Source organism: Tympanuchus pallidicinctus, unplaced genomic scaffold (genome assembly GCF_026119805.1).
Source record: "Tympanuchus pallidicinctus isolate F22 unplaced genomic scaffold, pur_lepc_1.0 scaffold3, whole genome shotgun sequence".
NCBI lineage: Eukaryota > Metazoa > Chordata > Aves > Galliformes > Phasianidae > Tympanuchus > Tympanuchus pallidicinctus.
Window position 1 is genome coordinate 55,904,117 of NW_026294747.1, and position 17,796 is coordinate 55,921,912.

Here is a 17,796-nt window from a genome sequence, read left to right on the forward strand (position 1 = left end):
AAAGTGAAAATACAAGGTCCTCGGCTCTCTCCTACCTATGTGCTGTCCATACATGTGGTAGTAGAAGCTAAAACAGTAGGCTGTGTTCGTAGCTCCATAGGGATTTTTCGGAGCAACGCTGAAAACAGGACTGACGAGTCGGGCCTTCTCCCCTTCCAGCCTGGGGCGTGACGTCTCAATGTACATGTAGAAACCTAGGAAGACAAGTGAAAATTGTTATGTTGTGGTCTTAAAAAGCCAACACAATACACCAACAGGAAGATATTGGGCTATCTTGGTTAATTTTTCACATTCACATCTGAGAACACCACGGTTTCAGGGTCGTATTTGTTGTGCACTGAGCCCATATATTTTCCACAGCTGATTCAAAGATGTTTTCTAGCAGGAGTAAAATCAGGGCTTGCAGGTCAGTACTCATAAACAACTTCATATTGATATAACATTGTATATGCTCAAGAAAAGAAAAAAATCTTTATGATGGGGTTCAGACTTCAGACTGAAGGTTGCAATTTGTTCCTATAAACAATTGAGAGGGGAGAATTTTTAAAATAAGGTAAAAAAAAAGAAAAACTTGATGGAAAGCTTCCAATGAACGTTTTAAACTGCCCATGTCAATCCCAGTTCAACGGCTCACAAGAAGAAAATATTCATTTATTCTGAAGCGCACCAACAACGGCGTATTTACTTAATCCAACCAAGCAAATATGATGCAGTATGATTTTTTCCCTCTTGGTAATAGAGGGCATGGGGCACACAATAAAATAGCTCAAGTTACTGCAGTACTTGATAAATTCAGCACAATATGTCTGACTTTTCAAATGAAAATAAATACCGCAGTCAAGACGGCACACTTCTGTTAACAGGAGTAGTAGATTGAAAATTACATGTTTTAGCAACACCCAAAGTAAAAACGGGGCAAAAAGACCTCACTGTGATAGTCTGAGAGTCCAAGTTAGAATTTAAATGACATAAAACAGAACAGTTCAAGACATGCTAGAATGTTTCCCCACCAGGCTGTAACGTGGAAGTTATCGGTTGGAAATGGCGCAATAGAAATAATACAAGGTGGTTAATGGTGCTGTTAGCGGGCTCTGATAGGGACTGGCTGCATGTCTCAGCTCTGGCAGTTTCCTTCTGAGGTCCCTGAGGCATGCTTATCTTGGTGTGATTTGGAAGGACACAACTGGATGGAGATCCCTGACCCCAGAGCAGCTGCAGAGCTCCCAGTGCAGGAGGAACGGGCGCACCCTGGAGCTTACCTTCCTTGGAGCCAGTCCGGTCTGCGTTTGGCCCTGTGTTGGGAGTGTATTTTGTGTCTCTAGTGGCAGTGCTTTGCTTTGTCCAGTCAAAGTTGTCCGTATCGTCTTGAGTGAAAAGGCAAATGTTACCATCCTCAAAACCACAGTGGAACTCTCCTGCCAACGCAGCAAATGAGAGGAGATTTAGTGCCTGATAGCACTCAATGCCTGCTTACCTGTCCATGAGAACAGATGTATTAGAATCAGAATCACAGAATTGCTCAGGTTGGAGAAGACCTTAAAGATCATCGAGTCCAATCTAACCAAACGACCCTAACTAACAAGCCTCGGCTAAATCATGTCCCTGAGCACCACATCCAAACTGTTTTCAAACACACTGTAGGTTGGTGCTCATTAGCAGCACTGGAAATAGATATACATTTATTTTACATCATTCCCTACTGTTGACTGTGTGTTCTCTTTTAAGTGACCCTGATGAAAAAAGGCACCGTCATCATCCTGTGTTAATGCTACTTGAAATTAATTATCTTCAATCTTGTCTAGATCCTTCTCACCTATTCACCTACAAGTAACAGCCCTTAGAGACACTGTCTCTACTGACCCAGCTACGATTTCTAAAGGGCTGAGAAGAATGGATAGCATTGTCTATAAAACATGAACGGTGTGGGAAAAACAGGAAGCAGTAGGTTATTTGGTTTAGGGATAAGAACGTTTAGGAGAAGGGTACAGCACCTCTTCAACAGGAAAATGTGGTCTGCAATGTGGTGTCTGTTAAATTCCTCTTAGTTGTCAATAGGATTGGGAAAACAAAGAATGGCTAGAATAAGAGGAAATATTTAGAGTAGACATGATGATCCCCAATCAGGATTACTGGGATCCTCTCTTTTGTGAAGCAGGTCTGTCAGACACCATCCCAATGATCCCACCTCCGGGTTACGATGGGTTGGGGAAGTCCTATAATCAGGCATTTAGGAACCAAACAAACGAGAACTTCAAGGTTCAGTTTTCATCTCAGAACAGAATGAGGCCTCTTGTGGTAAAATGTGCAAAAGCTTAATTTTATACACACGAGCAGTTCCTGCTGAGTTTACTCTTCCAGCAAAGTCAATTGATTTATCTGAGAAAACAAGCAAATCTCTCTTCTCCTGGGAGAATGCAGCTGTCTGCATACTGTGTAAGCTACAGCATTCGTTATAGGGGTGCAATTTATATTCATTGTTAGGAGAAACTCTAACACCAGGCACCATTCATCTGTGTTAAATTCAGAAGGTGTATAAATGTTTGCAGGTTTGGGGCTTCAGTAAACTATAAATCCACTTCAGCCACTGGAGCTTCACTGCAAATCAGTAAAGACAGAAGGACCTGGAGCTTAGCTTGGATATGTACTGCTAAGCAAGGATGCTGCTCTGAAGCTTATTTAAAATCATATAATGCTGCAAACTGAAAAAACAGGCTTGACAATTCCTCCCAATCCACCAGGTGCATTAGGAATGCTTTCCAAGCCTTCCTCACTCTGCCTCTGCTCATGCTGAGCAACAAAACTTCCTGCTGCATAGCAGTCAGCACGAAGCATTGCTCCAAACACCAGGTTGCCACAAAAACCCAGTCCACAGAAGCCTCCATGCCCACGAGCACCTCAGGCTTGATTTCTTGATCAATTTACTGCCTTTATTAGATCCTCCAGGAGAATTAACTCAGAAACGTGGCTGAAAGGCATCAAGGCAATGAGGAGCCCACTTCAGGACTTCAGTTTGATTCTGGAGGTAGTGCTTTTTGAATGCTGAATTTGGAATGATGAAGAGGGGATGCGCAAAACCGTTCGGCACAGGAGCACCTCCATAAGCACGACGGAGGAGAAATACAAACACTGGCCTGACAGCAGTTCTGCTCGAGAGATGGGCACATGAAAGAACACCACCTGGGCTGTGAACTCCATCCAAAGTCCTTCCAGGGAGAATGGGTGCAGACCAACACCTTCATCGTTGTCCCCAAGAGCAGGAGGAGAACACAAAGGTCCTAACAAAAGTCTTGAATGAGCAATGACACCAAGGAAGCACTCTGACGTGTGTTGCTTGTTTGACACTACATTGGGCCTCTACTTATACACACCTTTCCTATAGCATGCAAGGTGCTGCTTCTACACAGTGAGACAAAATGAAAAGGCCAAACAGTGGTGAAAGGAGTAAAATTCTGCCTATCAGATCCAGCAAAGTGATTTAAGACAAAGCATTCCCAGCTATTCAGTGGTTCCTACCACTGCCCCTCCGGTTGCTTAAAAGCTGCATTTCCGTGTCACAGTGTGCCCTCAGAGCTTCGTTAAGAAATTCCACCACATCAGCAGAACAAAATCCACATCAGCCTTTTCTTCAAGTGAAACAAATTAATGCATTCAGGCTAGATGAAGAAAGGCAAGTAAAAGTTTGCCATTTATCTAATATGAAAATACCAGTTTCACGTGGAACCCTGCCATTTGGAATGCACTGGAAAAGGTTAGTGCTAAATATTCTTGGCACTAAACACCTTGTGAAAAATAACAGATGAATACAAATGGGAAGTAGTTCCCTGGGATTAGCTCTATACTTCCCCTGTGCAGGAATTGGAGACTGTCTCTAGGAGGAGACAGACTCTTCAGCAGTGTCTCTTCTGTCAGGACAAGGGGAAATGGCTTCAAACTAAAAGAGGGGAGAGTAAGACTGGAAATAAGGAGTTTTTCACTCTAAGGGCAGTGAGGCACTGCACAGACTGCCCAGAGGGGTGGTGGTGCCCCTACCCTGCAGACAGGCAAGGTCTGGGGATGGGGACTGAGAACTGATGGAGCTGTGGGTACCAAAAATGGTCCCAAACATCATTAAGGGCAGAGGTGAATTGTTGGTCCAAACCCTTAATGCAAGTTATTAAATAAATTTATTGCCAATCATGGCAAAATATGCACTCAAAGTGCAAGGCTTTTCATTCTAATATGAATTCTTTTTCCATAAAATTCAAGTTGAATGACTTTTTCACATCTTATGTCTTCCATTATTTAAGTGTAACACCTAATTGCACTCACCGATACGAAATTCTTAAATGTTCATAGAATCACAGAATCACAAAATCACAGAATCACAGAATGGCTTCAGTTGGAAGGGACCTCAAGGATCACGAAGCTCCAACCCCCATGCCAAATGCAGGGCCACCAACCTCCCCATTTCACAGCAGCCCAGGCTGCCCAGGGCCCCATCCAACATGGCCTTGAACACCTCCAGGGATGGACGGGGCATCACAGCCTCTCTGGGCAGCTGTTCCAGCACCTCACCTCTCATAGTGTGAGACATCCAACCTTGATCTTCCCTCCTTCAACTCAAAACCATTTCCCCTTGTCCTGTTGTTATCTACCCTTTCAAAGAGTTGGCTTGCCTCCTGTTTATAGGCTCCCTTTAGGTACTGGTCTACAGTATATAGTAGTTTGGTCTACTATAAACTGGTTCCATTAAACAGCTTATTTATGTGTCACACACACACACACACGAAAGTAGCTCTAAGGCAAAATCTCACTTTTCCAGTCATTTGATGCTACTTCCTTATCTACTGCAGAAATCTCATGAGAATGAATGTTCTCTGCCATGTGATTATTCCAGAATTTGAGCAGGAAGGTGTGCCTTCAGTTTCTAGATATTTTCCCCAGTTGAATAGAACACTTACTCTTCATTCACGGTGGTGTAAATAAAGTTAGAATTCAGCCCAACAGGTTTAGAAAGAGTCAGAAACTGGTTGGTGTTATATAACATACAACATCACCATTCATCCTGCATTTTCAGTGACATAAAATGAGATTGTAGAAAGCTAGAATAAAGATGAGATTGAATTTGCTGTGGGAGCCAGAGCTTCTCTTTCCCAGCAGATTTCTCTCCTCAAAGGGTTTCACTCAAGAAGTCACTGGGGAAAAAAGCAAGCCTTCAAGATTTAACCACCTCTTTGGTCGTCTGAAAGAAATGTCACCGGGTGCCCTATAGCTCCCAGTGGGCAAACTCTCCCATTAGCAGAGGTGCACAGCTAGACAGAGTCAGAAGCAGAGGACAGAAATGGTGGGCAGGTTGCCAGAAGTCTCCCTCCCTGGAGCCAGCAGGGTTTTGACCTGAAGGGTGATTCGGGTGCCACCTGCACTGAGCCACGTGCCTGGCAGAGCTGCTGCTTTGAACTGTACAATAGAGACATTCTGAAAATGAGACAATTTCAGATCTTAAAATCATAAAAGATTATAGTGGGAAGCACATGGGAGTGCAATGCTTTTTTTTTTCTTAACATCAGAGAGTATATGTTTAATACATTAATTAGCAAGGGCCTCATCTACTGCTCACTTAAGTCAATGAGATTGGATCCTTCAGCTCCCACGAGCTTTAAACTGAGCCCTGATTAATTATTAATGCATCTCACAAGACCTTCAGCAAATAAGTTTAAAATTTACAGAAAAGTTTGGCCATCATCTGAGAGACAGATAGAGGCTGCTTGCACAGCCTGCTGCTGCTTCTCTGCCTGCCTATGGCTGCACCAGGGCAGCAGTAATGGAAGAGCCCCACTCCATTTACAGGAGCATTTCTGCATATGTGATTAAAGCAAGAATAACATCAGAGTATGTCCCACAAAATATGCCCTTGCTACTGAGTGGAAATCAATCGTGAAGTAGACAGATGGGGGATGAAGTAGGATGTTAGCATTAGAATGGAGCTGTTTTTCCTAGCTCCAGCCCAGTCTCCTGTCTGCTGTACTGGCAAAGGTTTGGTGCCCGTGGGTGATTTGAATGGGAAACAGTTGTACCAGGAGACGTTCAGGTGCTACTGAGCACCACACATCAGGCAGGACACAGTCAGAGCAATTCCATGATTCTATGAGGTGCTGACTGCAGCTGGAAGGATTGCAGTAACTCACTCAGAATCGTGGAATCACAAAATGACAATTGCAGAAGGGTAAGGTAGGAAGGGACCTCTGGAAGTCACCTGGCACAATCCATGCTCGTGTAGATGTACTTCAAGAGATGCACATGTAGTTCTCACGCAAGGAGAAATTACTTTGGAAAATGCTCTAAATGAACTTTTCCTCTGAGATGTTTACATTGTCTGCTAAGGCTCAGACACAGATCCTTCTCAGTCACAGAATCATAGAATTGCTCAGGTTGGAAAAGACCTTAAAGATCAAGTCCAACCACAACCTGACCATACTACCCTAACAACAAAGATGGGCTGGAGCTACAATACGTCCTTCTTCCATCACCTGTTGCTCTGGCACCTTGCAGAACAAGAAGAATGACACCATCAGGCTCAGCTTGCACACAAAACTAAGGGGCACGGCGACTGAAAGTGGAATAACTGTCAGTCACTTTTTAAGCACAAAGGACAACAGGTGCAAGGACAGCTCTTCATATGAATAAAAGATAAAGAAATACTTACGTAGGTGTGGATTTACTGGAGCTGAAAGAGAGAGCAAAAATAAAATTAGCACTATGGGAAAAACTTAATGAAACCAACACATAGATGATCCTAAATTGCCCACTGATCATTCTTCCCCTTCCTGAGGACCCTGATTATGGGTCCCACATTAACACAGTCATCAAAACTGATGCTGTCCTTTCTGAGCAAGTTTTGCAGCTTCCTGACAAGCCAAAGGCAATGGCTTCCATGAGAAAAGCCTCTTCCATTCATTACACGTGCTCCATCATTAGCACATGCAGCCTGGGGAATGAGATGCTGTAGTTAAGCACCAAAGCTAGATTATTGGCACAGACACTGTACAGAAGAGGACAGCTGCACAGCAAAACTTCAGGGTGATGCCTTCGTGCAGGAATCCAACAAAAGACACAGGAAGGATGTATTCATCCGAAGCAGAGGTTCTGCATTATGCTTTACTCAATTGTTGGTCTTATCAAATGTTCATGGATATTTAATGTAACAAACTATTCTTCTATTATTCTTCAGTTTGTGAATGGATAGCACTTGCATTCTTCCCAGAAATCACAATTTTTCTTTTTAAGCAGCAGGAAACAAAAGCACAGCGAGTTGGAGAGGTTTGATCCCATTAGGCCAAGAGACACAATCAAGCAAAAAAAAAACCCAAAAACCAACAAAATCTGCAAGCCTGCTGCATAAATCCTCTTCTAGGGGGAAACGTTTTAAAGCCATTCTAGAAGACAAAGAAAGGTGAGGCGTGCTCTCCCCAGGGCTGCCAGCACTGCAGCACCCATATCCATTTCCAAGGCTGTGTTCCTGGAGATGGAGAAGCTACAAAGCAGTTCTGCCCTCCCCTATGCATCCACCTCTGCTCATTCCCTGCCCCATGGCAGGGACAGTTGATGACCACTCCTCCTTTTGGGAGGCATCAAAACCAAATTTCCACCATTGCCAAGAGGTTTTGAGATTACTTTGCTGAAAAATATTATTTCTGTCTCTTCTCTGGGTCTGTGCAATGCCCTTTGTGACAGAGTATGATGACTGGTGCTGGGCATCCTTGGCACAGGTTCTTGTTTAACAGAACCTCAGCAAAATCACAAAAAGCTCTAAATTTCTAATTCTTTAATACTGAGGTTCACCTATCAGCCAGAGGATGGAACAGGATGAAAGTCAAACCTTTGTCATGCTTACAGATATCTTAGCCATGGGATGGGTTACCCAAGTTTACACCCAGACTGACCTGAACAATGCTAAACATTGGAAATTTGGTCTGAGGGAGAAACGAAAGTCTTCATTTCTGTGCTATTTGTAGAAGAGCATATGTGAGGATGGGAGACTTAGGAAACAGAGCCCTTCTAGAAGCCCTTACACATGTGAGAAACAGAAGGATGCTGAGCCCACCATTAGAACTGTATGCAGATGCTGTGTCCTTCTGGTAACCCCTGATTTCCACCTAAGTGTTGCTCCATGTCTCGCTGCCGTTCCCAAGCTATGTTCAGAGACATGAACTCCTGGTTTCTGACCTCAGCCACAGTTTCCACTTAGCTCTAACCTCGACCTGAAGTTTTTAAAACAGGTCTGATTTAGTGACTCTGCCATCTGATCTTTCTTTGCTGAAACAAATGAACAGTGACTTGCCCCTGTGCAATTTTAAGAAACTTAGTCATTACATTATATGAGACAACCTCATAGCTTTTACCAACAAATTACCTTTCTTTCTCCAAGAAACATTCATTCTGCGAGCTTCTTGAGTGACTGAACTTGGAATTAGCTGAAATTGCTGGAAACTACGTTTAGTGATGCTTGCTTTGTAACTAAGCAGGCTTTTATGGAAACTATTATCAGTGCATAACCTTGAGTCATGCTACTCAGATTGTTCACACAGCAAAGCAAAAAAGGCTTCTTGCCAAGCAGTTCAAACTGATGGACAAAATCAGAAAAGCAAGTTGAAGAAGTTAGGCTGTACTTATCTAACAAAATAAACTAGAAAAATAGAATAAAATTGAAAATAAAGCAACCCAGAAAGCTCACTCTCCTAAGTGGTGCACTAAGCTGCCATGTGATGAAGTGTGACAGCTCCAGGTCTCACTGCTGAAAGGTGAGGCTGCTGTGTGCACAATGTGAGGGCAGCTCATTCAATTAGCCATGAAGATAAACCAATGGATGACTGGTGGAGCAATTCCTAAGGCTGAGCTGGGAACCTCTGGAAAGGCTTTGTGCCTATGAGGTTCTCACTGCTCTGCTCTGCTGGCCTGGCTTAATGCTAGGGAATCTCAGGAGGAGAATCAAGCATCAGGAAGGATGTGAGCTCGGGTAGAGCTGAGGTGGATCATCCCTTAATCTCTCTGCCTTTTCTCCAGCATGCAGGGAATAAAGCCCAGTGGAATTTCAACTTGTCGGACAACTTCACTTTTCAGTGATCTGTGTAAGTGCAGGTGATGGCAGAAAAATGTGGGCAGAATGTTTGTTGTCAGTCCCTGCCCTTGTAACTGCATTTATACAGTGATGTCTCCCAGAGATCCTCCCCGATACAGACACTTGTTCAGGAACTTGTACAGGCACTGAGACATTGCTCCCCAAAGCTGCAAACCGACCGAGAAACATCAATCTAGAGGTAAGTATGCTGGGTATTCAGCTGCTCTGTTTTCTACTACTGGAAACTGCTGTCTACTTACAGTAATTACAACCAGAATCTAAAAGCTTTAAAGAGGGATCAGGAGTCCAAACCTTTAAAAGCACTTGGTTTGCATAGTGGAAAGCAGTCTTCATTGTAGATATTGATTCTCTATGCAAGGCTTTCTTGTTCCCATAATGGTAACTCTGCATACTACTTATAAAACAGTCTCATACTTACATCTGTGTATACTTATAAATCCTGTAATTTATGCTTCATTTGATATCTTTTTTTTTCTTGTGGGGCCCAGAAATATAATAGTAATAATAACAAATGGAACAATTACATACACTTCTTCCATACAGGATCTGGGAAGTTCCTAACCTGTATAAGAATCCACAGGCAGGGCCATTAAGTGATTGGCAGCCTCATCTACCTGCCATGTCACAGAGGGCTGATTCTACATACAATAGATACAATGCTAGGGTTTGGGCTTCATTCACAAAAATGAAATTAACTTGCTTGTTTACCACTGGTTAGAAATATTTAACCATAAGTCCATATCTGAAATAGTGCTAATTGGAATAGCTGGAGGATGTTATTGCTTGTTTGCATCACGGAGGCTGACACAGATTTATGTAAAGTGATGGAGATTACACTGAACCTGTTACTAAAAGACTTATCTGTTTTGTACCAGCCTTCAAAACACTTATTAGTGCTACTCAAACTGCCCTGTTAGTATTTACTTGCCAGACTGTGATCACTAGCAGAGTAACATATGCACCTACCAAAGAATTTGTCAAGTGATGTTTGGCTGTAATTACAATGTCACTCCTACTGTGATGACTGTCCTTTTCTCCCACTCCTTCTGTGAGTGGAGGAGAAAATAACTCATGGCAGGCAAGGAATTTCCCTATGAAATGCTTCCACCATGTGTGAGGTTTTGATCTGTGGGCTTGGATAGCAAGGAGGTTTTGTCTTGCATGCACGGCTCCAGCTTGGGATGGCAGGGCGTACTGTAAAGAGCTGCTTTGATAGTATTGTAGTAGCCTTGTCATTTTGGACATTCAGATGGCTACCAGCAGGCTAGCCCACTGGAAGCTATTATTTATATATGAGCATTTTTCCCATTAAACTCCAGTTGTGGATTTTAAGTTAAAATGCAATGTGCTCTGCAGCACAACTCAACAAAAATGACTGCACAGGCAGGAGTAACCTGACCTAACTTCAATGACTGGTAAATTAGACACCTCATCTAAGAGTGCCCCTAAAGTCACAGAGAGATATGGGCATGTCTAAATGGTGAGCCATCCACTGAGAGAAATGTGGAGAAACCTCCTCCTCTCTGGAAAGGCAGCAAGCACAACCCATGCGCTAGGAATGTCAAGTTGATTCTCACACACTTTAAGACTAGCTCTGAAGAATCATTTTTGGGCAGCACCAACCCAAGGTTGTCATGCTACAAATGACAACTTCAAGCTGCCAAAATAACTCCTACAGGCCATGGTCTGTCTGTTCCCTACTTGCACCAAGCTGAAGCTCAAGGGTCAAGGGGAATGTATTCACTAAAGGCAAAAGACACTGCTACCTACATTTTTAGCAACTCTAATTATCATGCATCTGATCTGCTTTTCATGCTGGCTGCATTTCTTTAAAATGGGGTGAAATATTTTTAATCTGCTTACAATATGGAAAAACACGTTTTCAGTGGGAATCCTTACCAGCAATACAAACAAAAGCACAAATTTTAAACATCAGAATCACAGAATCACCAAGGTTGGAAAAGACCTACAAGTCCATCCAGTCCAACCATCCACCCATCACCAATAGTTCTCACTAAACCACGTCCCTCAGCACAAAATCCAGACGTTCCTTGAACACCTCCAGGGTCGGTGACTCCACCACCTCCCTGGGCAGCCCATTCCAGTGCCTGACCACTCTTTCTGAAAAGCAGTATTTCCTAACGTCCAGCTTAAATCTCCCCTGGCACAGCTTGAAGCCATTCCCTCCAGTCCTGTCACCAGTTACATGAGAGAAGAGGCTGACCCCCAGCTCACTACAACCTCTCTTCAGATAGTTATAGAGAGAGTTATAGAGAAAAATGCTCGTCAATACTAATAAAGGTGGCAAACACTGGGACAGGGTGCCCAGAGAGGTTGTGGAGTCTCCATCCTTGGAGACCCAACTGCATGTGGCCCTGGGCAGCCTGCTCTGAGTAGCTTGGATGAGATGACCTCCAGCAGCACCTCCAATCCCAACAACTCAGTGATACTGCAAGGTATTCAACTGCTGTAAGTCCCCAAAAAAGTATTTCTGAAGCCGTGGGGTGAGAAGTGTGGAGTGATGTGGCTGAAGTCCAGTGTGCCCGCAGGGTATCGATCAAAACTGCACACACATATAGGATGAAACTATATTCAAAATATGAAGACCCAACTGTGGATGGGCTATTTGTGTCTGTGTGAGTGTGCTTAAGGTCTCAACAAATGTAATGGGGAGAAATCTATTAAAAATTATCTTCTCCATTTAAGAAACATTCGCACGATGTCTTATTTTCTGGATAATGTTTGTTATTACTTCTACTTCAATTCTGGTCTGCTGCTGTGCATGCTGCTAGCCCATTAGCTGCTTTTCTAAGATTCTAGCATTTCAGATTATAACTATTGGATTTGCACCATAATAACGTATGCAGTATCATTATTTTATAGCTGGAGTTATAACACACTTAAAATTAGCCTGGTAATAGCTAGCTGACACTACAGCGCTTGGACAAATGTTGAGATAAAATGTGTATCTGAAGCACACAAAACCTCAGCGATTCTGGAACCCCACTTCAAAGTCACTCTGGGTTTACCCTATTGATTAACACCTGGCTCACCATTTCTTAAACTGTGCTTGTTGACACCTGAGTGATGGCACTGAGCACCCCTGCAGGAGCATCCTTCCAGCTGGGGCACAAAATGGTGGCTCCATCTCTCCTGGGCAGCTGGATTACACTTGGTGTCCAATCGGCATGTTTGAAATGGGATGCCATTCACCTCTGTGCTAATGGCAGATTCTAGCAGAAGACATTTGCTGTAGTCCAAATATATCTTTTAATGTTGCACTGGAATGTTTTCCTTGGCAGCTTGGGGCAACTTGGGGCAAGAAATGCAAATTATATGATGTTTCATTAAGGGCTCAAACTTGGTGTGGTTGTGAACCACAGCTGAGAACTGAGTCAGCTTCCTGAGACCTGCCAGAGGACAAACACCACTACACTGCAGCAAAGAAGAAATAAAAAAAGTTAACTCAGTTATTCTTTACATTAATACCCTCAGGAAGGTATTTTGAGTTCTTTTCAGAGCTCTAGGGATTAATTCTTGGTAATGCTGTGAGACTGAATGGAAGGTTGTAGAAATACTTTCTCTTTTCTGGTCAAGTGGACAAATCCTTGTCATGGCAAACTTTTGGAGCAATATATAGAATCATTCTTTCTCATTTGCATAGGATTAGGAATAGTCAGGGTTATTTTGATCACTCATAATTAAACAGAAACTTCTCAAAGCATCCTGATTCTGACAAAAAAAAAATGATGACAACAAAATACTGATTTAACACCTCCATAATATTACTTGGGAGGGCAGCGAGTTTTGAAGAAAACTTCCCAAACAAGAATTCAAGGTAAGAATTAACTCTTGGAAACAAAGATAACACTGATTTATGAAGATTAATTCATGCAGATAACATTAATTCATTGTATTTTTACCCTTATAACACAGAAACTGCTCTGGTTTGGGGTCTGGGCAGCTCACTGCTGGACTGGCAGTCAGTTCACATCATGCAACATAAAACAACTGTAACCCATACAGCAGACCCAATTGTGCAGAAGGTGCCACAACGCATTTCTTTGTACTTGAAGGTCTTACCACTATACTTGATGACCCGAATAGTGGAGTCTCCTTCTCCAAATCTGGTGATGGGTGTCAGACGGACTTCGTACGCCTCTGGCTTGATCAGCTCAGTTAGATTGTAGGTAATTAATTCTCCCTTTTGAATATTTCCATTCACTGTAATTTCTTGTTCCCACCAACGCTGCTGTCCAGCCTAAAAGAAAAAGAATGAAAATGTCAGAGCTTTTGGGGCAGATACTGTCTTCACCTCAGGAGTGAAGGGGAGCACATACAAACCTGTGTTGGGCCATGAGTTCCCTTAAAAAAAGTTTGATTTCAGTTTATTTTATCACCTCCTGGAGGCTGACCATCCTGTCTTAGAGCCCATGCTATCCCCTCATATCTAACAACCCAGGTAAATTGGCTCCCCACATCCAGCAGCCTTCTTCCCTCCATTATTTTCCTCCCTACAGGTGCCCAACCTCTCCCTCTTGCAGGCAGTGAGGTTTCACAGCTGTCATTTAGGATGTCATTTGGAGCTAATGAGAGCATACTGGAGAACTGAGATGCAGTTTGGTCTCCAAGCACTTTTGTTGATGAGTGAGAAAGAAATAGGCTGGCTCTTAATGGCCTTAGTGTACAATTAACAGCAGTCCTTGTAGTTTCCAAGATGGATGGATTTCAGAGAACAATGAAAGTCAATAGGAGCAAACAAGAGGATGTTTTATTAAGAGAAAAAAACAAAACAAAACAACAAAGCATAGATTTTAGTGCTTTATAGACTGTAGTGTTTTCAACATCCAAATCTATAGTTTCTGTTATATATATGCTTTACCAAGAAAACAAAAAAAAATCCAATTAAGAAGGAGGCATCATGAGTAGAGAGTGCCACACTGTCCCTACAAAGTCTGATTGCTTATGGACTAACAGAAATTATATATATTTTGGGCAGCACAGTGACTTGGCATTGCAATATTACTTGTAGGTACTTGGGCTTATTAAAGACTCTATCTCCAGGAAACAAAGGAAAAATCATTAAATATTTACCATGCTTCCCAACATAACAGTACAGGTGCAGTACTACTAAAACGAGATGTTCCACTAAGCACACCAGAGTTGTGAGTGCACCAAAATTCTCAGTTATTCCATGCAGAGCTTCATGGTTATTGAAAGCAGAGAATGTTTTATTCTTCAATTTGCTGATGCAAAATAAAAAGTCATCCACTGAAATCAATAAAATACTGCACTAAATCACGGAATCCTAGCATGGCCTGGGTTGCACAGGAGCACAGTGCTCATCCAGTTCCAACCCCCTGCTGTGTGCAGGTCACCAACCAGCAGCCCAGGCTGCCCAGAGCCACATCCAGCCTGGCCTTGAATGCCTGCAGGGATGGGGCATCCACAGCCTCCTTGGGCAACCTGTGCCAGTGCCTCACCACCCTCTGGCTGAAGAACTTCCTCCTCATATCCAACCTAAACCTCCCTGTCTCAGTTTAAAGCCATTCCCCCTTTTCCTATCACTGTCCACCCTCATAAACAGCCATTCCCCCTCCTGTTTATGTGCTCAGTGGTTTTCCCACAGCATACAGTTTTCATGCCAGCAGGTTGGCTGCCAATTGCATTTGTGAATACTGCACTAGGAACATTGTGCTACAGGTTGCATGAGCTCACGCTGCCTTCTTGCAGCTGCCTCAAGCTGGCCAGCTGTTGCACAAAGGTATTTCTGGGTCCTTGTGGAGAACTACTAAAAACATGCTCCCATTGCACCCAGCCTTCAGATAAAGAAAAACTGGAACACTTACTTCAGCAAATGCTTTTCATAATTAATCATGCACGTTTACATTTTTGATTACTATAAGTAGTCATGAGCGTCCTCACATTCAGCTGCTGCTTTGGATTATCACCCTTTTCTTCGATGACCCACAAAAGCAGATGAAGCAACTACAATATTTTACTCATTCTGAAAGAAATACTGTTTCATTTTTCATTTTGGTATTATGCACCTGAAGCTAGTCCTGGATATTGGTGTTTCTCCACAGGAAGCAACACACATTTTTTAGCTTTGCAATCAACACCAGCTCTGTTCTAATTCTTATTTTTACCATGGAAACCATAAAAAAACAATCCACAAACATCTCAAAACTGTCTCTATGGGTTTGGCATGAAACTTCCCCATGCCTGATTTTTCAGCTTAGCTGCTGAACAGATGAAGTATACTGGTACACCACAATGCTCAACTCACAGCCTGCCCTTCTCTGGGCAGAGGGAGCTGCCAGGAGGGCTGCAGCCCCTTCCCAAGTCCCAAGGCAAAGAGCAGTGGTACCCAGGGCTGGGCAGTCATGAAATATTAACATCCAACACTGCTGAAAATGAGCATGGAGCTCATTAGCTTGCCAATGTGAGCAGCTAGTACCCACATGAAGCAGAGCTCCTTTTCCTTTGAGACACTAAGGACCTATCAATACGGAACTGGAGAGCTATGCAACCAGCTAGGGAAACACAGATTTTCTATCCAGGGTCCCAGCCAGCCTGGCTTTGAGCATCTCCAAATTCAGGATTCATGCTTCAAAGGGAGAATGCAGAAGAAAACGTCACTGTAAAGCTTCAGCCCTTGTGCCAATGTGTGTGTCTGGAGCTTTAAATTTAGGGAGAACCAGGGTTTGGTGGAAAGAGCATTTATTACCAACCTGTAATTAATTCAGCAGAGCATACCCACACTCAGTCAATCCGGAGCACAGGGGGCTTCATAGGGACTCTTCACTTCTCTCCATTACCTTTGAATACCTGCAGATCCTTGTTCCCTAACACTAACAGAAAAGCAAAATGCCTTTCCCTGGCATCACAGAAAGGGAAAAAAGTAGAAGTGTGACAGCATTTTATCACAGCAGGCTGAAACCATCTCCTCTGAGCTGTCAGTGAAAGCACATTTATTCCCTATCTCCTGTTGCAAAATCAGCCAACATGATGTGAGCAACGAGACCCGAACACATAGATTTCCTGAGAAATTAATCCAATGGGATGATTAAATATTGATTGCCCATACGCACAATTATGCTTATAAAAAATAAACACATTTGTAGTCCATTGTACTTGGCCTATTGATTCCAGCTGTAAATTTCTTCATTGACTCAAAAAGTCAGACAAGAATCTCTTTAATTAATGACAATAGAATGCAGCTGTAAATTTCTTCATTGACTCAAAAAGTCAGACAAGAATCTCTTTAATTAATGACAATAGAATGCCATGTATATTAATCTACTGCATACTCCTATAAAAAAAAACAACAACGTGGCAGTCTTCAAAGTCTTTACAATTTATAACCACGATGACAATTGATTTTCCTTAAGAAAAAAAATGAGTATTCTTTAGCAGTTACATCTATAAAACAGCATGGGGAAATACTTGGGCCATGGGCAAATCTTTCTCCTATCTGCACAGTGCAGAGGGAGCACGTCTGTGCAATGCCCACCTCTTTGCTGCTCACAACTGCAGTGGTTGCTCCCCTCTAATAAGTTTACCCAGCAACGTGATCAGAGCTCTCTCATTTTCAACACAAGCCTTATCAGGTAGGTGGCAACTGTGTCAGCTTCATTTCAAAGGTTAGTTACGGCCCTGAAAAGACTTGCAGTGACAAATACCTATAATTCAGGCAAAAATAACAAGGCCAGCTGCAATGCATGCTCTGCCATGCTCATCATCAGTTTATTTTGCACGCTGCATCATGTAATATTGCTATTGATGACATCTCTTCTTTCATAGTTTCACACACAATCGCTGGAAGCATCAAGGCTCTGCATTTGTTTTTGCACTCAACCTGTGCCTGCTCCCTGCTCCCTGCACACAGGACAAAGCAAGGGCAGCACCACTGGGTCTCAGTGCCATGGACCTATCTGCTACCCCACAAAAATCTACCAGAAATAAGCCTTCTTTACATGACCTTCCATTCCCACTCTATATACCACTTGCCATTTGTTGGTGTTAGCAGCGTTGTGTAATTGGTTTTATGTGGGATATGGAAAATTATCACCCTCCTTTTCCTTCTTTTAAGCAGCTAGCAGTCTCTAAGTTGCCATTAAATAGGAACTCGGCGTCCAAAGATGCAGAACGCTTTTATGGGCAACAAAACTGATGGATGAGTGGTCAGGATGCCAGAAACAGCTGTCCATGATCCAAAACTATAGGCTCATATTTGCAGGGGAAACAAATGGGAACAATTTAAGGAGAGATGGCACAAGAGATCTGGAAGCTACATAAAACGACAATTAAGTTCTCTTTAATTACTACCACATTTGAAGTTTCAAAGACAAGTTAACCTGGGAAATGGGAGATGTTGTTTCATCAGAGGAAAAGCAAAACACAGCACAAATAGCTATGAAACGTGTTAACTACACTGCCTTCTGTTTTAATGTATTTTTTTTTCCATACAAATGAATGATAATGAAAAAGTCTTTTAAAATTTGAATTAGGACACTTCAGTCCACTGGCTACATAACCTGCAATGTAGGCTATTCATCCCTGGAAGGTCTTTCTCAGCATTTCTTTGCTTTTGATAACCTTACATGCAGGGACAAAGAGAAAACTCTGTATTTGCAATAGGCACACCCTTCTTTGACAAGAAAGGCGATAAAATTTAT

The 17,796-nt window shown here is 42.7% G+C and overlaps 1 protein-coding gene across 1 annotated transcript in view; it reads right to left on the minus strand.

The window, feature by feature from the left end:
* Positions 1–17,796, minus strand: part of MDGA2 (MAM domain containing glycosylphosphatidylinositol anchor 2) — a 303,099-nt gene that overhangs the window by 9,986 nt on the left and 275,317 nt on the right. Inside the window, exons 12-15 of the mRNA XM_052692294.1 lie at positions 13,199–13,376; positions 6,683–6,703; positions 1,260–1,415; positions 36–194 (exon numbers count right to left, since the gene is read on the minus strand). Of these exons, the coding sequence (XP_052548254.1) occupies positions 36–194; positions 1,260–1,415; positions 6,683–6,703; positions 13,199–13,376 (514 nt within the window). The remainder of the gene's footprint in view (positions 1–35; positions 195–1,259; positions 1,416–6,682; positions 6,704–13,198; positions 13,377–17,796) is intronic.